General features: G+C 44.6%; 1 protein-coding gene across 6 annotated transcripts in view; it reads left to right on the top strand.

The window, feature by feature from the left end:
• The window catches only part of CDH22 (cadherin 22), a 393,963-nt gene that overhangs the window by 177,746 nt on the left and 193,868 nt on the right, over nucleotides 1-22,349 (top strand). For all 6 annotated transcript variants that reach the window (XR_004536472.1, XM_033914508.1, XM_033914507.1 and 3 more), the window contains one exon: nucleotides 1,641-1,935. Coding sequence is in view for 5 of the 6 variants with exons in the window: in XM_033914508.1 (XP_033770399.1) it covers nucleotides 1,641-1,935 (295 nt within the window). In the remaining variant the exon portion in view is untranslated. The remainder of the gene's footprint in view (nucleotides 1-1,640; nucleotides 1,936-22,349) is intronic.

The following is a 22,349-nucleotide window of genomic DNA, read 5'->3' as shown; positions in this document are numbered from 1 at the left end:
TTTTGCACCCGCCGGCGCCCCAGCTGCTCTCTCCTGCCAATAAAAACCATATTTGCGGATTTTCAAAATTCACGGAGATTCCTGGAACGGAACCCCTTCAAATTTCGAGGGAGTACTGTATACCACATTAGAAGATGAACATGGGAAGGATCCCTTTATGCTGAATGTTTTTCCCATATGAGTGACCATGGGATCCTTTGAGATGTGCTCGCAGAGTTTGCAGTTTGTCACAGCAAAAGGGTGTATGACATTCTCTTCTTCATGGCTTGCTTCTTTTTTTTTTTGTAATCAATTTTTGTTTCAAATTAGGTGGCTGACGGAAAGCCTGCACAGGTGGAACTGGGAATAGTTCTTTTAGCAATTCATCTTCCTGGAGTAGTAGTTTTAGATCTCTTATAATTTCTCTAAGTTTTTCCAGCTCTGGATTGTATGTCACTATCAAGGGGGTCCCGTCTGTGGTTTTCTTGTCCTTGTAGCGTACTAAGTTTTCTCTGGGTGTTTTAAGAGATGAGGCAATATTTTTGGGGGATTTATTCCAGCTTTCATCCTTAAAAAAAAAAAAAATCCATTATACACAGCCAAGTTGCACGATACCACGGCATCTGCTCTGAGCCCAAAGACAGAGATAAACACCTAAAGACCCTGACTGAATCCTTCAAACAAAAAGGATACAACCCTAAAATAGTCTCCAAGAATAGTGCCTCATTTTTGAGGTGATGGAGGACGCCAGAAAAATAGAGCTATATGTAAGTCGCAATTGACGAGTTTGTTTAGTCCTTAACACAGACGGAGAAAAGGAGATGGTAATGTGGGCACAATAGGGAACAAGTGCAGAAAGAAAATGTGGAACCAAAGAGGTTGTTTTTTTGGAGAGGAATACATGATTATGAACGAAGAGAGCCAGACCCCCTGCCCTCAAGAAGGAAAGCGGAGAAACAGTCAAAACATTTGTACCTTAGATTTATATTTGATCATGGCACCGTATTTAACAGGGAGGTAGCAGAGTCTGCAAGCAAGGGACAGGGGTTTGAAGATGGTGGGGTGAACACGTGGTCAATATTAGACACCCTGAAAGAAACTAGTCCCTCTCCCTGATTCCAGGTGTTCCCTCTCCTTCCCCTTCTTCCAAATTCCAGATCTTCTCTCTCTCCCCACCTGCATCTCCCCTTACATCCCTCATCCCACATCCTTTCTTTTATCTTCCTGCCTCGTACAATCCTGGGTCTACTCCATCCTCAGTCCCCCATTATTCCCACGCTTTCCCGTATCTTTGATCCCTTAGTCTCCAGTCCTTGAGTTCACCATGTCCTCCCTTCCTGTTTAGAAGTAGAGTTGTTTAGTCCCTCCCTTCCCATTCAGAAGAGGAGTCTTGGTAGCTGGGATATGTGATTTCTATTCTCATTGAAAGTTTAAGTTAACTTAATCTCTGTCTTCTTCCTCTACAATCTGAGTGTTACTCTGTCAACATTACTAGTTTATTAAAGTGGTATCAAAGCTTGGATTCAAACCTCTTCAATGTGTTTTTATTATTTGATTTCTTACTAGAGATACCTTTATCCAAGAAGAGTTATAGCTACTGGACATGCTCTGCTGTCCTGAATTTTCATTTATTTCTTTCACTTTTCATCTCCATCTGGCAGATCCACTCTGACTCGGATGAAGGAGACAGCTCAATCAAGTACACCATATCGGGAGAAGGTGCGGGAACCATCTTCATCATCGATGAACTCACAGGAGACATTCACGCCACTGAGCGTCTGGACCGGGAGCAGAAAACCTTTTATACCCTGCGGGCCCAAGCCAGAGACAGACAGACCAATCGTCTGCTGGAGCCGGAATCTGAATTTATCATCAAAGTACAGGACATCAATGACAGTGAGCCCAAGTTTCTGCAGGCCCCCTACATCGGCAGCATCCCAGAGCTTTCTCCCATTGGTAAGTGTGGGAAATAAACCGGGAGACTTCGGGCATAGCCTTGAAACAAGAAATGTTTTGATTGACTTTTCCACGGTGAGCCATGCCATTACTGATTTATTCACCTTATAAAGGCAAAACGGCATAGTTATTCACATGGGCTACCATTGAGATGAAGGACAAAATGAAAACCCAACATATCTACAGTAAAAATACGATGAACAAAAGACCAAGAAAGGTACTGCAGACCAATGTGCAAAGTTTATTTAGAACAAATTGTTGCGTAAAAAACAGAACACTTCATACAAAGTATGGGACCCAACACGGTCCGTGTTTCGAACTGAACGTATTCCTCAGGGGTCCCAAAAAGTGGTAGTGACAAGGGACACACAACAAATGCCTGATTTGTATATTGTGTACGTAAGTGGTGATGATATACTGCTGAAGACGAATATCATCACCGCCTACGTACACAGACCATGTTGGGTCCCATATTCTATTTAAAGTGGTTTGTTTGTATGCAGCCATTTGTTCTAAATAAACTTTGGCTGCCTCTTGCGCATTGGTCCGCAGTACCTTTCTTGGTCTACCGTTGAGATGACTTATATTTAGCAGAGGTCCCATTTTCTGCAATGAGACCTAGTTGCTACTAACTGAGGATAACGGTAAAATAACACATCTTAATGATAGCCCACATTGAGAACGTTGTGCCCAAGATGTGTTGTTTTACCACCAACTCATGCTATAACCGTGTACATTGATAATTCCCCACCCACCCCTTAATTAAAGAAAAAAAGACACATCTCTAGAAATCAAAATCACTGCTATATGTAGTAAAAGAGAACCCAGTATAGAGCAATTCAGCCATTGTGACATCACCGATGAAGTTGGTTCTTAGTCATTGGTGGAATGAGGCGTGATGACATCACAATATCAGCTCTGATTACCAGAGGCTGAAACTCTTCCCACTAAGGAGGGGAGTTATCTACATGGGCTACCATAACGATGCATTATTTATTTGTGTTATTTTAGCACAGGTCTCATTTTATGCAATGTTACTAATAACTGAGATTAACAGTAAAATAATCTTTTTTAACAGTAGCCCACATTGATAACGTCACCCTTAATTAAAGAAAAAAGATATGTCTCTAAAAATTGAAATCACTGCCATATGTAATAACAGTGAACCAAGTATGGGGCAAACAAGCCATTATGATATCACTGATGAGAATGGCTCCTAGGTATTGGTGGAATGAGACATTATGACATCACAATATCATCTCTGCTTACCAGATACTGAAACTCTTCACACTAAGGGTAGAGGGTGGAGTAATAAACGTGGGTTTCTGTTAATATGGGTTAATTTACCACTAACTCTGTTTTATGCAGTGAGACCTAGTTACTACTAACTGGGGTTACCAATAAAATAGCCTGTCGTAATGGAAGCCCATTCTGATAACATCTCCCCTCAACAAAAACAGCAAACCAGGAAGGATGCTCACTCCCTCCTGCCACCGGATGTTCTCCCTGCCCCCCCCCCACACCCACCCCCCGAACCTGCCTCAGAAGTTGACAGCAGGAGGGATGCCCGGTCCCTCCTCCAAGGCCCGCCACTCCAAAATGGTAGCTTTTGCCTTCCCGGTGCACCATGTGATGCACGGGGAGGGGCCTGAGGCCCAGATTGGCCCAGACACCTAAAGCCCCTCCCAAGGGGCCAATCAGGCCTGATGCTCCTCTCCTCTCCTGATGCTTCCTACCAGAAGTGACATCAGAGGAAGTGCCAAAGCTGATGCGGCCAGTAAGTTCTTCACTGCTTGCGCCAAAGTTTAAAAGGTACATGGAAGGGGCGTGCATGGCAGGGGGAGGAGTGGGGTGCTGGTGGCCTGAGGAAGACCGTGCCCGGGGCGGACCACCCCTCTCGCATTGCCTTTATTACACCACTGATTACAGCTATACGTTCACCAACAATTGTATAATGAGAGAGCAGAGCATTAACAAATCCAAAACAGATTATTAAGATGAACTAGGGAAAATTCACGGCTTATTTCTAGAATAAGCAAAATAAAATCTTTTGGCATCTTGCCAGGTCCTTGTGACCTGGATTGGCCACTGTTGACAACAGTATACCGAGCTTGATGGAACTTCGGGCTCTCCCAGTGTGGCAACTTGTTGGTTCTGGTTCTAATATTCAGTCCACTAACCAGATAAATGTCAAGATAAAGGTAGGACAACAGTGGTCTTAGTCCGAGTAGTTATCCAGGTGCTGGTCTGAACATCGTCCACGACCAGGCTAATTTCCGGAGGCCAGGGATGCTGGCTCTTTGAGTCAATGTAGCATCAGAACCTGTTGTTTTGCTTTCATTGCAGCTGTTGCCTATGGCCAGGCTTGTCCAAGGTCAGTCCTCAAGGGCCACAAACGGGCAGCTTTTCAGAATATCCCTAATGAATATGCATGAAAGAGATCTGCATGCCCATTACCTCCATCATGTGCAGATTACTTGTGAATTTCATTAAGAACCTCCTGAAAATCTGGCCTCTTTGTGTCCCATGAGGGCTAAATTTGGAGACATAAGAACATAAGAATGGTTCATAGACAATGGCGCAAAAGACAAAAGCGCGCGCTGACAATTGAGCGCAGTGTGGAGGTGCGCGCTGCACAAAATTACAGTTTTTAGGGGCTCCGAGGGGGGGTTTTGTTGGGGAACCCCCCCAGTTTACTTAATAGACATCGCGCCGGCGTTATGGGGGGTTTGGGGGGTTGTAACCCTCCACATTTTACTGTAAACTGAACTTTTTCCCTAAAAACAGGGAAAAAGTTCAGTTTTCAGTAAAATGTGGAGGGTTACAACCCCCCACACCCCCCACAACGCCCCCACAACACGGCGCGATGTCTATTAAGTAAAGTGGGGGGGTTCCCCCCCACGCCCCCCCCCCCGTCGGAGCCCTAAAAACAGTAATTTAGAGCGGCGCGCACCTCCGCGCTGCGCTCAATTGTCTGGGCGTGCCTTTGTCCCGGCGCGCTTTTGACCTGACACCCATAAGAATTGCCGCTGCTGGGTCAGATCAGTGGTCCGTCGTGCCCAGCAGTCCGCTCACACGGCGACCCTTAGGTCAGGCCAGTGCCCTAACTGAGACTAGCTTTACCTGCGTACATTCTGGTTCAGCAGGAACTTGTCTAACTTTATCTTAAATCCCTGGAGGGTGTCTTCCCCTATGGCAGACTCCGGAAGAGCGTTCCAGTTTTCCACCATTCTCTGGGTGAAGAAGAACTTCCTTACGTTTGTACGGAATCTATCCCCTTTTAACTTTAGAGAGTGCACTCTCATTCTCTCTACCTTGGAGACCCTTCCTTAGGCTACAACCTAGTTTGCCTTGTGATTAAGCCCACCCTGTCCTTAGCCTATGAAATGTATTCCTTGCCTTTGATGTTAGCAAAGTGTTTTGTATAAAGCTCCTTTTATAATGTTATTTCTTAATTATTTCACAAGCTTTGGGAACTGAAAAAAAATCATCACCTTTGAAGTCACTCTCCTTTTTTTTTTGGCTTCAAATCATTTTTGACTTTCCAAGGCAAAAGTTTTCATCCCTGAAGTTCAGTAGGAGATTAAAAGGCATTTCCATTATTCTCTTTCCAAATCTCCCTCCCCGTCGCCAAAGCCACTTCTGCTTTCCTTTCTTCAGGCATTCCTTGATAAGGTAATCCGCTCACCCCCCACTAGCTCCGCTCATCTCCTGAGCTGTGTACTTATCAGCCCAGTGAAAAAACTAGCTTTTTCTGTAGGTCACATTTCTAAATAGAACAATATAGACATTTTTCTGTTTGTTTGCTACATACGGGGCTACCCTGCACAAATAGTATTGTTGGGTGTTTGGAATGTACCCAGGGCCGGATTTAGATGAAAAGAGGCCCTAGGCTATTCCACTTATGAGGCCCTTTCACCTCCCATTTTTAAGTTTGTAAATTACATGAGAGATAATAAAATACTTCATTACTGTGATATATATCAATATGTTAAATGAAACATGTTGTTATTGGTACTAACATTTATAAAAAAATGTGACACGGATAATAAATAAAAAAAGTCGAGAACACTTATTTGGACATTTATTCTCAGCACCATATATAGTACTTGTAACAATAACTAATCAAACATAACACACAACATTGCCCCTTCCTATGTCTATAGTGCCCCCAGTGCGTCCTTCCTCACCTCACCCCCCCTCCAATGCCCACCTGCCTCCCATCCCCCTTCCATTGAACACCCCCCCATGCCATCCTGCCTGCCTGCCTTCCATTAAACCCCCCCACCCCCCCTCCGATGCCAGCCTGCCTGCCTCCCATCCCCCTTCCACTGAAACCCCCCCCCCCTCCGATGCCAGTCTGGGCTGCCCTATCCTGACGGATCCACGTTTTGCCTCTCTCCCCGCGGGGGCTGGGCTTTGCCCAGCTGTTTCTGGACTGACATCTTTCCCTCCCCGATCCTCCTCCCAGGGCGAGAAAAAGAAAGGGAGAAGCCGAGTCGGCGCCCCGTTGCGGCCGGAGCCGGTTCCGATCCCGAAGCGTAGAATTTCTCCTTATTTTCGGTTCAGTGTTTTAGTGTTCACTGTTTTTAGAATAGTGTAATTTTAATTTTGCTAACAATTTGAATGTAGGCCCCTCTTGATCTTGAGGCCCTAGGCTGAAGCCTAGTTAGCCTATAGGAAAATCCGGCCCTGAATGTACCATGATACTCCGTCACTTTCTTTTAGCTTTGCAAGAACAAAATTAAGCATTTGGAACAGGATGCACAATGGTCTGACATCACGGTAAAAAATAGCTTTGTTGAGAGCAATTTTCTTTTGCAGGGATATGCACAAGTAGCATTCAAATTATATACATGCTATTTGTGCAGTATAGCTCTGTAAAAAAGGGCAGGAAATATGCCTGGTACCTGCTTAGAAGAGCATTCACTAGGCACAGCTCCTCCTCCTGCCTGCAGTTGCCGTTCTCCTCCTCGGCCAAAATGATGGCAGCTCAGAGCCATGATCAACTTAGAGCCAGCAGAAGGGAGAGAGGCACCTGCTGGCTTAGCACATTCAGAGCTTTACCTGCCAGCTCCGGAGCCCCAACTGATCGGGGCTACCCTTGCCAGCTCCTGCACCAGAGCCGCCGGCAAGGGAAGCCCCAATCAGCTGGGGCTCCAGATCTGGTAGGGGAAGCCTAAAATGAACTAAGCCGGCAGCCACTGCACTTCCCTTTGCCGACTCTCAGCTGTTCACAGCTCCGGAACAGCAGGTGAAGCTTTTTTTTTGGGGGGGGGAGGAGGATTGGGGAGGGCACCACTGATGTGTGAGTGCACAACATTCACACAACAGCTATTGGCAGTTCCAGAGATGCCAGAAAATTGCAATCGTAAAGGTTTCCCTTTAGTGCATCACAAGACTAGCTCATTAGAATACTAATTGTAATGCATTTTCATAGGGTTCTCGGTGGCTGCTATGAAGATCGGTAGTAGCCACGGAGAACCCTTTTGAACATCGGGAGGAGAGTTTCCGTGCCAATAAGGCTGCTTTAACAAGTCTTACTAGCATGGAAACCTTCTGAGCACTGGGGCCTTGATGTCTATTAGCATTTTTTATTTTTTTTTGCATCTAGGATACTGTGCTGTTCTGTAAGCAACTTTGCAATCAGATGCACACAGTATGTGACAAGCAAATACTGAGATTGCATTATGTCTGTTCCGTAAAGTGTGGTGGTATTTTCCACCACTAGCTGTGCCTGCTAACCATACATATCAGACTTTGATATATCCTATCAATTAACTGTGTAGATATAATTTACATCTCTGCCTGTTTGGAAATTAAACGGACTCTAAAATGAATTTACTGTATAAAGCAAAGCAGCTTAGCCTTTGCTTGCTCTGAGAGAGAGAAAAAAAAAATCTGTGATGTTGCAAGCAGAGACAACTTGACCTCTGAGGTAAAAGGGCGAGAACAAATCATTTTGAGAGAGAAACACCAGATTTTCGTGTGGGTGTCTTAATACAGAGCCAGCCACAGAACTTCTGACTCCCTTCTTATTCTTCGCATCCTCTCTGAACTGTATTTTCAGTTTCTTTGAGGGAATGCTTTATCAATATCAGGAATATGATACATCATTCATTAATTTTCTACAACCTCATCTTCTAGAATAAGGCACATTTGCAAGAGAATGCAGGTCTTTAATAATCCTACTTAGTCTCATCTGAAACTCCCAGAATCCTTTGTTTTTGATGACATCACAGTTTCTAACATCCACAGGCAAGGAGTGATGACTTCAGATGAGACTAAGCAGTGGAGTGAGGTCACAGATGCCAAGGGAGAGCAATTTTTAAGCGGTGGATATTGACAGAGATACCAAGTCTCGCTCATTAGGAGTTTATCGCACTCGTTTGAAAGATTTCTCACTCTCACACTCTTTGAGCCCTCTCTCATCAGAGCTTCAGTACCTGTGCACTGATCTTGATTACTGCTTTCATGAAAGAGAAGCCTTAGAGAAGTATAAACCAAGTGGTCCAACCAGCGGGAAGAAATCTGAGCCCTTTTCCCTTTACTACAAGAACATGTGCTCTGAAACCAATGTACATACTTTTAACTGAAGGGTGGAAAACAATTTCCTGTTCAAAAAATTTCATCAAATTGCTCCCCACTTTGTCTATATTATTTCAGAGGTTCCAAAGGAAAGTCAGTATCATTTAATTATGCCTTGATTCATTTGCAAAGCAATACTACAATGAAATCATTCTAGATGTGTACCCCGTTTGTATACAGTCCTCTGCTGAAATTTGTGGGGGTTCTGTTCCAGGTGCACCCGCGAATTTTGAAAAACCGCGAATGAGGTTTAAGAGCAGATCGGAGGCGGGAGAGGGCTGCAGGGGCAGCGGTGGGTCCTAAAAAAGCAATATTTAGGCTGGCAGGCGGTTTATCTGTGCAGAAGGCTGACGTGGGGAGGGGGGAGAGGAGGAGGAATTGGCTGTGCAGAAGGCTGATTCGCTGACTAGGGAGGAGAGGAGGAGAAATCGGCTGTGCAGAAGGCTGATTCGCTGACCAGGGGGGAGAGGAGGAGGAATCGGCTGTGCAGAAGGCTGATTGGCTGATCAGGGAGGAGAGGAGGTGGAATCGGCTGTGCAGAAGCCTGATTGGAATCGACAGCTGTGTAGAAAGCTAATTTGCAGACTTGGTCATTCCCTGTATTTTCTGACCGGAATAGGTAGTCAGAAAATACCGCAAATGACTGAGTCCGCAATTCGCGGGGGTCTACTGTAGTCTGAAAAGTCTTACTGTTTGACCTTCAGTCTTACTCCCTGGCATAGTAAATCTCATTCTTTGAGATGGTTCACCCTTGGCATCTAATCTAATCTAATTCTTAGGTTTGTATACCGCTTCATCTCCACGTTCGTAGAGTTCGGCGCGGTTTACAGTAGATGAAATAGGAAGGAACTACAACAAAGGGTTAGAGGTAAAAGTTTGAAGAATATTTAGAGGACTTGGGATGCCAGATATGAAGAGTTTTGAGGACTTGGGATACCAAAGTTGGAGAGAGGCTTACATTTTTGAGAAAAGCCAGGTTTTCAGATGTTTGTGGAAAACTTGGATAGAGCTCAAGTTCCGAAGAGGGGAGGTAAGGTTGTTCCAGAGCTCAGTGATTTTGAAGGGGAGGGAGGTCCCTAGCTTTCCTGTATGGGAAATGCCTTTTAGCGAGGGGAAGGATAGTTTTAATTTGTGGGAGGGTCTGGTGGTATTAGGGTTTGAGGAATTCCAAGAAAGAGGGATAAAGGGAGGGAGGATACCGTGTAGGATTTTGAAGACTAAACAGGCGCATTTAAAATGGACCCTGGCGATTATTGGAAGCCAGTGAAGCTTGGACAGGAGCGGGGAGACATGATCAAATTTACTTTTAGCGAAGATGAGCTTGGCCGCGGCATTCTGAATCCGTTGGAGTCTGTGGAGGTTTTTCTTAGTTAGGCTTAAGTAGATAGAGTTGCAATAGTCTAATCTGGAAAGGATGATGGATTGGACAAGGAGGGTAAAATTTTTTTGATGGAAGCAGGATCTAACTTTCCTCAGCATGTGAAGGCTGAAAAAGCATTTTTTTACCAATGATTGGAGGTGGTCATTGAAGGACAATGTGGAATCAGTGACATTGCCCAAGACATTGCTCGAGAACTCAAGCTGCAGAGTGGATCCAGAGGGTAGTGGGATGGAGGTGGATAGTTGGTCTAGTTTTGGGCCGAGCCAAAGAAGTCTTGTTTTGGACTCGTTCAGTTTCATTTGCACAGTGTGGGCCCAGGATTGTAGGTTCATTATACAAGAGGATATGTTCTTAGACAGGTTGGTGAGGTTCGAATCGGTCTTGAGAAGGACGAGGATGTCGTCAGCATAAGTGTAAATTGTTTCAAGGGGGGATTAGATGGAGGAGTTTTAGGGAGGACTTATAGACAAAAAGCTTATTTGGCAATGTTGCACTGGGGAGGAGGGGGGGGAGAGAGAGAGAGATCAGCTAGTCCCTGACATGGGTCTAGTACTGTGGTCTCAAACTCGCGGCCCGCCAAGTACTATTTTGAGGCCCTCAGTATTAAAAAAAAAATGATTCTTTATGGAAAACTTGTGCCTTAACTGTCCAGTGGTCTTGTCCAGTGGTTGCGTTCTGGAACGTTGCCTGCCTCACTGCTGTAACCTCACGTAAGCACTTTCCTGCGTCTGTATGCGATTGTCCTCTCCACTTCACCTCACGATCACGTGCAGCTTGTGCGTGTGTCCGGCGCTGGAGGAGGTGAGAGCTGAAGGCGGTTGCGGATGTGACAACCGGACACTTAAGGTACAAGTTTTTCACAAAGAATCATTCTTTATAGTACCGAGGGCCTCAAAATAGTTGGTCCAAAATCTTGTCTCTTGCAGTTGATCCTTTGATAGTTTTTCCACTTTCTGCATGTTGCACTGCTTTCAGCTGTGTATAGCTGAAATGATCAGAAGCAATTATGGAAAAGATTTATAAACTGTAAAAAGTTTTACTTCATGCAAAGTTGTCATTTCTTTAATAAGACCTTAACTATTTTTTCTGCGGCCCTCCAAGTACCGTCAAATCCAAAATGTGACCCAGCAAAGGGTTCAAGTTTGAGACCACTGGTCTAGTGGTATATTCTGGAGGCCAGACATGATTGAGCAAGAACTCAACGACTCATCCTCTGTTCCAGGCCCTTGGGGATGGAGAACATTCCACCTTCCCTGTGAGCAGCTACAGTGGTTCCCAACCGTGTCCTGGAGGACCACCAGCTAGTCAGGTTTTCGAGAAAGCCCTAATGAATATGCAAGAGAGAGATTTGCATATAATGGAGGTGACAGGCATGCAAATCTGCCCCATGCATTAGGACTACCCTGAAAACCTGACTAGCTGGTGGTCCTCTAGGATAGGGTTGGGAACCTCTGTCTAAATGTTACCTTTTTTTTTTTTTTTTTTTTGCTTTCTATTTGTATTTTCTGTTCTTATTTCTCCACTGTTAGGTGAATCTCTTTGACACACATACGCACAAAGCAGACCTCAATGAGTCATAGTCAGAAGCACTGAATTCCCACCTACATCAAAGGGACAAACACTAGTCTCTCTTTTTATCTCAGCCTTCCGTTGCATTCTGCCCTCGGTTTATTTTTAAGGTGTCTGTGTTGTGCTGTTCATGGTTTCTGCTCTGGCATGAGCCAAGAGTTCTACCACTCCCTCCTTGGCAGCAACTACGGATGACTGATGAGTCCTCCGCTGGAGAGATGCACCAGCTAAAGATGTGCGCTTTAATGAATTCAAATATGCCAGTACTGATAGGCTGCGAACGTAAGAATTTTAATTTGCAGATCTGATGAGATAATGGCAGGACAGAGGCTGATTACGATTGCTGATCCAGCTTACTGCAGCAGGGCTGGTTCGCCCTGCTTTCACTCCATTCCGAGCCCGGGAATGCCATTGCGCTTTAGCTGGGAAAATCTGGGCCGCAGCTCTGTGCGAGCAGTAAGGAAGATCCAGACTGGATCGAATCTTTTGGCCTGGCTTGAGTAACGGGGCAACCCTGGTCAGAAATTGTGATAGGTATAGTGCAGGGGTAGGCAATTCCGGTCCTCGAGAGCCGGAGCCAGGTCAGGTTTTCAGGATATCCACAATGACTATGTATGAAATAGCTAAGAAGAAAAAAATAAAAAAAATTTAAATTGAATCAGGTTGGGCAGACTGGATGGACCATTCGGGTCTTTATCCGCTGTCATTTACTCTGTTACTATGAGATGGATTTGCATGCACTGCCTCCATGAGATGCAAATCTATCTCATGCATATTTAAATTGGGCCGGAATTGCCTACCCCTGGTATAGTGTGTTGTCTGTGCTATATTAGGGGTGTAGAACAGCTTTCAATGTGCAATAACGAATTCAATATATTTATAAAAATTATTGCTTGGTAAATGCAGTTCACATAGCATGGAAATTCTTAGGGGCAGATGGTGTACCCTGCAATCAACCTCGGTGCCATTAACATTATGTAAACTGCTAATGGGGCCAATAACAAGGGACAGTTATCGGTAACTACATTTCCCGATTTATGGCTAACTGCTTTCTGTGTTTGTGGCCATGCTGTTAATATGCAATAGTGATTATTACCCTATGTTATACACCTAGGTGCCTTTCCCTAATGGGCTCTTCCACCACATAAAATGCTAACTCTGTAATGCAACACCTCGGGGTGCCCTCGAGCCACGGCCGCCAGTTCAGTGTGGCGTGGCTCGGAAAGTTTGTGAGACACTGGGTTAGCTCGGTCACCAACTCCCTCTTTCTTCCCTACAGGCTGCCTAAAAGGAAGAGACTAGAGCAGAATAAACCTATTGTTCCAGTTCTGGGGTCTGAAAAGAAGCGGCAAAATGGGTTCCAGAACCACAACAAAGTGGAAAAAAAAAAAGATCCAGTATCCGGATGAACCCAAGAAGGTTTATTGACACAATGCAATCGTAACCAAAACATCCAATGCATGGAATGTTTATGCGGTATTGAAAAAACAAGGAGCCAACGTGGGCCTGTTTTCGGCAAATTACCTTTTTCAGGAGCGCCAATCAACCCACAATCAATATATAAGTGTTGGAGATAACATAGGCTTAGCCTAATAGTATGTGAAAACAGTTTATAACCTTCAGCCAGAGGAAGGTAGGAAGAGGGGGTTCTGGCTGGAGGCTTATTGATTGATTATGGATTGACTGGCACTCCTGAAAAAGGTAATTTGCTGAAACATATCCCGTGTTAGATCCCTGTTTCTTCAATATCGCATGAACATTTCTTGCATTGGATGTTTTGATTATGATTGCATTGTGTCATTAAACCTTCTTGTGTTCATCTGGAGATTGGACCTTTTTTTCCCCACCTTGTTGTGTTCGGTTTTTCCTTCTCTAAGGGACTTTTTTTGACCCCCCCCCCCCCCCCCATCTTTTCCTGTGACTTAAAACTATATTCCAGGCCATTCCCACCTAGAAATTGAGTCCTCTTAGAACTAGTATTGCACATTAACCAAGATGACAAATTGTGATTAAGGGCCTAATAGTCCCGATATTCACCCGGGAACGATCTGCATTTTGCTGACCACCACCAGTGTAAAACCTGGAAATTCAATGCTGAGCTATGTCTGGACACCAGCAATGGATTTAGGGGTTTCCAAAGTCAGCTAACACAGAGGCGGTTAACTGAGCACTTTAATCAGCTATAGGCAACCTCATAAAGATAGTCCTGTTTACGTGATTAACTTGGCCGGTTAAATGCTGAATATCGGCTCTTAACTGGCAAAATTCCAGCTTCATCCCTGGAATGCCTCCAAAATAGCGGCTTTTCATTTTACTGTTACAGTTTAAGTTTACAGTTTTTCTATTCTTAATAGACTGCTGAACTGCCAAAGCAAACACAGCGGTTTACAATAAAAAAAAATATAAAATCAGAACCCCCCCCCCCCCCAGTATTTTGGAACTTATTGAAGTTTAAGTGGATGTGTGAATTATGTTAAGCTATATTAACTAATTCCCTCTTTTATGAAGCCAGAGGTTGTGGTAAGAGCGGATAGCGTAGCTGGTGTTAAGAAAGGTTCCTGGAGGAAAAGTCCATAGTCTGTTATTGAAAGGGACATGGGGGAAACCACTGCTTGCCCTGGATCAGTAGCATGGAATGTTGCTACTATTTGGGTTCAGGTACTAGGGACTTGGATTGGCCACCGTGAGAATGGGCTACTGAGGTTGATGGATCATTGGTCTGACCCAGTATGGCTATTCTTATGTTCTAATGTGAGCCATCTATAGGACAATCAACAACACTGATGAGGCTGGCTCTGAGGCACTGTGGAATGAGGCATTATGACATCACAATCTCAGCTCTGGAATGTTGCTCTCATTGGGGTTCCGGAATCTTGCTATTCTTTGAGATGCTGGGATGTTGTTACTCTTTGGATTTTGACCAGATACTAGTGACCTGGATTGGCCACCGTGAGAACGGGCTACTGGGCATGATGAACCGTTGGTCTGACCCAATAAGGCTATTCTTATGTTCTTACGTGAGCCAAATATAGGACAATTAAGCCATTGTGACATCACTGATGAGGTTGGCTCTGAGGCACTTTGGAATGAGGCATTATGACATCACAATCTCAGCTCTGGAATGTTGCTTTCATTGGGGTTTCCAAATCTTGCTGTTCTTTGAGATGCTGGAATGTTGCTACTCCTTGGGTTTTGGCCAGATACTAGTGATCTGGATTGGCCACCGTGAGAACGGACTACTGGGCTTGATGGATCATTGGTCTGACCCAGTGAAGCCATTCTTATGTTTTAAGCTCCAATGCTCATAGAATTTCTATAAGCATCGGAACTCCATTCATAATAGGACAGCCCCCACCCCCACCCCCACCAAAATAAAATAAACCACACAAACACGTCAGATCACTAACCCACTCCTTTAGAAAGCCGCACTAGCATTTTTAGCACCAGTAGCTGCGCGGTAACGGCTCCGCCGCTCATAGGATTCCTACGAGCGTCCATGCTGTTACCGCCGCAGCTGGCGCTAAAAACGCTAGCGTGGCTTTTTAAAGGAGGGGGTGAAATTAAAATCAAACAAACCCATATCCCACAGACTCCCTTTCCCCCACGCGCTGACTCCCTTCCACAATCACTTCGTGACGAACAAAATTTTGACAAATTTAAGAAAAACTTAAAAACTTTTTTATTTCGAGATGCATTCTTTTCCACTTAACTTCTATCCTCTTAAATTCTTTTCTATCTAATTTTGCTCTTTTATAAACATTCAATATATCTTATCCCCATCCAACATGTTTTTTCCTTAACCCCTCTTTCTCCTTTTTCTACTTACAATGTAACTTTACCCACCCATTCCCTCTCTCCTCACTGTCAAGTCTGTCTTGTTATTGTTTTTAATGTTCACTATACATTATTTAAATTATTTAATACTTTTCGTTTTTTTTTTTGTTTTTTTTTTCCAATTGTTTCTACTCTTGTCTGTCAATTTTTTAAATCTAATGTAAACCGTCCAGATATTTGCTTGATGGTCGGTATATTAAAATCTAATAAACTTGAAACTTGACTCTGACAAAGAAGTCGCAAAGGCTTGAGGAAAAAAAATAAGCCTTCACGCATTTTCTAAAATGGGACAAAGAGATCTCTTCCAGTAAATCTCCTGGTATGGCATTCCACAACACAGGGGCCACATTAAAAAAAAAAAACAACCGCTCACTTCCGCTCATAGCCATAACTTCAGAAAAGAAATAAAAACTACATTCTTCAAGAAATTCCTGAAACAGCCCTAACTTCAAACTTACTGTCCTTCCCCCATCCCTCTTCCCGCCACACAGAAACTACATAACCTACTCTTAACCTCTCTAGAAAGGACAAACGTTCTTCCATTGTAACCCTCCATTTTTTTTATCTTTTTTGTAATCCCCCTTGAACCGCAAGGTAATGTAATCCTAAAGAAGGATATAAAACTGCTGGAGAGGGTGCAGAGACGAGCAACAAAACTGGTGAAGGGTATGGAGAAACTGGAATACGAGGACAGACTTATAACACTAGGATTGTTCTCCCTTGAGAAAAGGAGACTGCGTGGGGATATGATCGAGACCTTCAAAATACTGAAAGGAATCGACAAAATAGAGCAGAGAAGATTATTTACATTGTCCAATTTGACACGGACTAGAGGACATGTAATGAAGCTAAGGGGGGGACAGGTTCAGGACTAATGTCAGGAAGTTCTGCTTCACTCAGAGAGTGGTTGACACCTGGAATGCCCTCCCAGAGGAGATTATTGCGGAATCGACCGTCCTAGGCTTCAAGAGCAAACTAGATGCATATCTCCTTAAGAGAGGCATGTAAGGATATGGTGGACTATAAATTATGCCAGGTGTACACCTGGCAGGGCCTCCGCGTGTGCGGATCGCCGGACTTGATGGACCGAAGGTCTGATCCGGAGATGGCAGTTCTTATGTTCTTATGTAATAGAAATCTCTAATGTAATGAAATGTAATTATCTCCAGTTGTATATTCCAAATCCCCAGAAATCCAAGCAACAAAGCCAAACCCGAATACAGTGCACGGGTCGGTACATACAGTAAGGCGCAATCCATTCACTTGATAAAGTTGACTGCCTCCTTTACAAAGTCGCGATAGCATTTTATAGCTCCGGCCGCAGTGGTAACAGCTCGGACGCTCATAGGATGTAAGCGGCCAGGAGCCATTTCTGGCCCGTTAAATTGCTTTCAATACGAAGCACCAATTCAACTCTGACTGATCAGACCCTTCTTCCGCAATCATCCCTTCGCAATACTGACATAATTGTTAGTACTATCTGAACTGGACTATCGTAACTCCCTTTATGCGCAGGTATAAACGCCGCCCTCATCCGCAAACCGCAACCAATTTAAAACGCGGCAATGTGTCTAATCTTCAGACTGAAAGCATTTGACTCCATATCGCCCCATTTCAACAGACTTCACTGGCTGCCAATCACTGCATGCATTAAATTCAAAATATGCATAATGCATCACATCTTATATGCAAGCTCAGCTGAACCTCTCATAAATTTGTGTATTCTGATGGACCAATGGGAGCACAGCCTCCATGTTACTACAGCAGAGGATGTCCTCCTCAATAATACATGAATCGAATCTAATTTACGATTTGTGAGTTGCTCTATGCCTAAATAGGATCAAAGCGACGTAGAGTTCAAGTGATGGGTAAAAGATAGAAGAAATGGGAGTAAGGAGATATAGCAGGGGAGGAGGGAGGGGTGAAGTCCTCTACACCAGTGGTTCCCAACCCTGTCCTGGAGGACCACCAGGCCAATCGGGTTTTCAGGCTAGCCCTAATGAATATGCATGGAGCAGATTTGCATGCCTGTCACTTCCATTATATGCAAATCTCTCTCATGCATATTCATTAGGGCTAGCCTGAAAACCCGACTGGCCTGGTGGTCCTACAGGACAGGGTTGGGAACCACTGCTCTACACTACTGCAATGGATGGCACGCCGGGTTTTTCAAAATAACCTTAATGATTATGCACAAGAGAGTTGCAAGCATATATATCTCATGCATATTCATTAGGTAGGGTGAAGGACCAATTGGAGCACCAAGCTGTCTTGGCCTGAGTCAATTAGGATAGTCCAGATCCCTCACTGTTTCTTCTCTTCAATTTCTGTTTGTGTCGCAGCTTGGCTGTCTTTTTTTTTTTTTTTTTTCTCCCCCTTATTTGGCTTTGTTAGGATTTGTTGATTTTATCTGTGAAATGTTTAGTTTTTCTGGGAAGTGAATGTCATGAGACTCTTTGGAAGCGATGATATCATTTTATTACACTTGACCATGAGGAAAACAAGATACAATGAGTATATTTATTTTAGAATTTATATACCGTACATTAACTACACGGTTTACAAAGCATACAAGTCATAAAAACACAATTGCAGAACTGTACTCGTAGAAAAAAAGGAAACGAAAAAAAGTAACGCAGGAAAGCGCTAACAAACAATTTGAGTTTTCAGCATTTTCTTAAAATTCATCCTCCCATCACAATAACGCAAAATTCCGGGCAACGCATTCCAAAGTTTCGCACCTGCCACGGACAGCATCGCTGCACCAATCCTAACGTGAGAGATTGAAATCTTACTCAATTTCACACTATTTTCTGATCTCAAACACCTAGGCCAGGGGTAGGCAATTCCAGTCCTCGAGAGCCGGAGCCAGGCCAGGTTTTCAGGATATCCACAATAAATATGCATGAGATAGATTTGCATCTCAAGGAGGCGGTGCATGCAAATCCATCTCATACATATTCATTGTGGAGATCCTGGAAACCTGACCTGCCTCCGGCTCTCGAGGACCGAAATTGCCTACCCCTGACCTAGGCTGATAAATTTCCCCAAAATCCTTGTATATAATACAAGTGGATGCATGAATATTAGACATGGGGTGATGTATACAGGAATTTGCACAGGTTTGAAATTTGGAAGATTTGGCATTAGGGATGGGCTGCCAGATGCCAAACATAGGGAATGTCACGACCTATCCCATGTTGTTGCATGCCATTACCAAACAAAAACAAAGAGAAAAAGTGTGATATTTTGGGGCCGCTATTCAGGCAGCTCCTCTATCTCCTGCGGCTGGCGCTGGCCATTTCCGGTGACCGGCAGTGAATGTCTGGGGCTTTTGGCTGATGATAATTTAACCAGCCAAGTTAATATTCAGCACTGGCTGGTTAAGTTTATAGTGGCCAAAGATAGGACTGTTATTTACGTGGCTCGATTTGACCGTTAAACAGCTCTTGGCGCTGAAAATTGCCGGTTATCGTGCAATATAGCTGGTTAAATGTAAGCCACTAACTAAAAATGTTCAACAGAGATAACCAGTTATCTCATGCTGAATAGTCACATTTAACCAGTTAAGTGCTTTTTCTGGCCAATTAAATAGGGTGCACTCTTTCACGCTTGCACATACCATCGTGTACCAGCGAACGGTCGCCCATGGGCACTCTTTTTGAAACCGGGCGCATTGTTTGCAAAGAGGGCACAGTCTTAAAGATGTTGCTCCCAAAATGAAGACTAACCAAATCAAAGCACAATGAACAATGCTGCAAACATACCCGCAAAAGTCTCAAGTTCTTGCGGGTCATCTCTCGCACCGCTGCTGAGGAGCCGGGATTTCATGCTGAGCAGCCTTATCGTCCAGCAGCAGGAGAGGCTCTTGCTGGTCCCGCTGCAGCAGGAAATGACATTTTAGGAAGGCATCTCCTGCAGCCGCTGGAGAGGCTGCAGCTATTAGTACTGGTGTGGGTGGGGCTAGGTGGAGTTGTGGGTGGGGCTGGGAAGAGTTGTGGGTGGAGTTGAATGGGGTTATGGGCAGAGTGGGGTAGGCCCTAAAACGCCTGCTTCGAAAGTCGGCCCCCTTTGGCAGCTGTGCAAATGATATGGGAAAAGAACAAAATGAAAAGTTTGGGGTAGCCCATCCTCAGATGACATCAGTCATCAAGGTTTCAGTCATTAGCTCAAGGCTTCCTAAATCTGTGCTGATAACTCCACACAGCCTTTTGTATCCATGGCAGGTTTCAAAGGAAAAGTGTAGTTACTTACCTGTAACGTAGGTTCTCCGTGGACAGCAGGATAGTCAGCAGGTTTCAAAGGAAAACTACTACTTTCTCACTCAACATCCCCCACCATGAAAAGAAAAGCTTCAGAGCAACTAACACATCAGTGACATTCTATTCCAACTTTCTGCCCATACCACTGTGGATGTTTATGTAGGGTTACCAGATGGCCGGATTTCCCCGGGTGGCTTTTCAAAACCCGGCATTCTGTCCAGATTTTGAAAAGCCTCCTGAAATTGCTTCAGGCAGGGAGAAAGTCCGTGCCCTGTCCAACAAGAGCAGGACGGGACTGGGGGTGGTATTAGGGTGTTACAGGGCGGGGATGGGCGGGCCTGGGGGGCGGGCCTAGGGGGGGGGGCTGATTTTCCGACTGGAAAACGTGCCAACTCTGTGGTCGTGTCTTGAACTTTCACTGAGCGCGTGAGGGAGATGGGTGAAATTTCCAGAATAAGCCCATCAGAGGTGCCTTTGCTGATGAAAAACACTGACACAGCATATCTGCATACATCAACTCGACTTTAGCTCTGCCCATGATGCACTTTAACAAGACATATTATGTACACCCATCCACATTTAATCCAATATATAATGTATTTTTCTCTGCATTACACTCAAGGTATATACAGAGCCACTACTTTAGTTTGGAGGTGCCCAGGGAAAGGAAGTCTGTAATTTGCAGTCAGACACTATGTTTCATTTTGTTTTTGTTTTTTTTTTCAGTAGAAGATGTGTTATCAGGTGTAATAAACAGTTAGTATTTACGAGGTGCATTAATTCCTTTCCTGTTTCATCAGCCCCTGTGCGGAATTAACACTGGCCTCATTGCATTTAAAGGCACATTGGTATAATTTATAGCAGCCCACTGCTGTTTTAACCCTTCTCACTCCCAAGTTCTCTAGGTTCCTATTTGCTAATCTTTGCGGGGGGGGGGGGGGGGGTCAATATTCAAAGCGATTTAACTGGCCACAGCTGGATCCTGGAAATCACCCATTCAGGGATAACCAGTCATTTTCAGTAGCACTTAACTGGTTAGCACTGGCCATTTGAACTTGGGCACCTACAAATGTGGCCACTTAACTTCATTGATTGATAGGCTTAATTGGCACTGATAACTGGCACTCAACACCTCATACTTGGCTTTAATTGGACTTAATTAAAAGTTAGGCCCCTAACTCGGAAAACACGATTCTATAAAAAGCACCTACCGAAAAGTGGGCATGGTTAGGGGGCAGATCACGGGCGCGTGCTTTTAGTTAGGCGCTTAACCGAGGAGCTGATATTTAGATGAAGGAACCCCTGGCATAAATAAGACGCACCTAAAGTTAGTACGCCTAGCATCACCTCAGTATGTTTCGGCGGCGTTAAGCAGTATGCACCTAACTTTATAGCGAGTAGGCTTATGAACTTCTCTTTTAGGAAATTATCCAAGCCTTTTTTTAAACCCCGTTAAGCTAACTGATTTTATCACATTCTCCGGCAACAAATTCAAGAGCTTAACTATATATTGTGTAGGAGAGTGCGGCACAGTGGTTAGAGCTGCAGTGTCAGCCCCCTGAGGTTGTGGGTTCAATGGAGAAGGGTTCTCAATGGGAAACCTTCTCAGTGGAGAAGGGTAAATAGTGGGGGGTTCACTATACAGACCACCCACACAGCTAGAATTCTCTTATAAGTAAACCAAAGCTGTGAGCCAAATAATGGAAACAGTGGAGTAGTTTATAATACTGTGCTGTAGAACAGGGGTGTCAAAGTCCCTCCTCGAGGGCCGCAATCCAGTTGGGTTTTCAGGATTTCCCCAATGAATATGCATGAGATCTATTTGCATAGAATGAAAGCAGTGCATGTAAATAGATCTCATGCATATTCATTGGGGAGACCCTGAAAACCCGACTGGATTGCGGCCCTCGACCAGGGACCTTGATACCCCTGATCTAGTGAGCAGGGTGGATGGTCTATGCCAGGGGTGTCAAAGTCCCTCCTCGAGGGCCGCAATCCAGTTGGGTTTTCAGGATTTCCCCAATGAATATGCATAAGATCTATTTGCATAGAATGAAAGCAGTGCATGTAAATAGATCTCATGCATATTCATTGGGGAGATCCTGAAAACCCGACTGGATTGCGGCCCTCGAGGAGGGACCTTGTCACCCCTGATCTAGTGAGCAGGGTGGATGGTCTATGCCAGGGGTGTCAAAGTCCCTCCTCGAGGGCCGCAATCCAGTTGGGTTTTCAGGATTTCCCCAATGAATATGCATGAGATCTATTTGCATAGAATGAAAGCAGTGCATGTAAATAGATCTCATGCATATTCATTGGGGAGATCCTGAAAACCCGACTGGATTGCGGCCCTCGAGGAGGGACCTTGTCACCCCTGATCTAGTGAGCAGGGTGGATGGTCTATGCCAGGGGTGTCAAAGTCCCTCCTCGAGGGCCGCAATCCAGTTGGGTTTTCAGGATTTCCCCAATGAATATGCATGAGATCTATTTGCATAGAATGAAAGCAGTGCATGTAAATAGATCTCATGCATATTCATTGGGGAGACCCTGAAAACCCGACTGGATTGCGGCCCTCGACCAGGGACCTTGATACCCCTGATCTAGTGAGCAGGGTGGATGGTCTATGCCAGGGGTGTCAAAGTCCCTCCTCGAGGGCCGCAATCCAGTTGGGTTTTCAGGATTTCCCCAATGAATATGCATGAGATCTATTTGCATAGAATGAAAGCAGTGCATGTAAATAGATCTCATGCATATTCATTGGGGAGATCCTGAAAACCCGACTG

The sequence above is a fragment of the Geotrypetes seraphini genome, chromosome 11 (genome assembly GCF_902459505.1).
Source record: "Geotrypetes seraphini chromosome 11, aGeoSer1.1, whole genome shotgun sequence".
Lineage (NCBI taxonomy): Eukaryota > Metazoa > Chordata > Amphibia > Gymnophiona > Dermophiidae > Geotrypetes > Geotrypetes seraphini.
The sequence above is the reverse complement of the archived record's forward strand: the minus strand, read 5'-3'. Positions and strand labels throughout refer to the sequence as shown.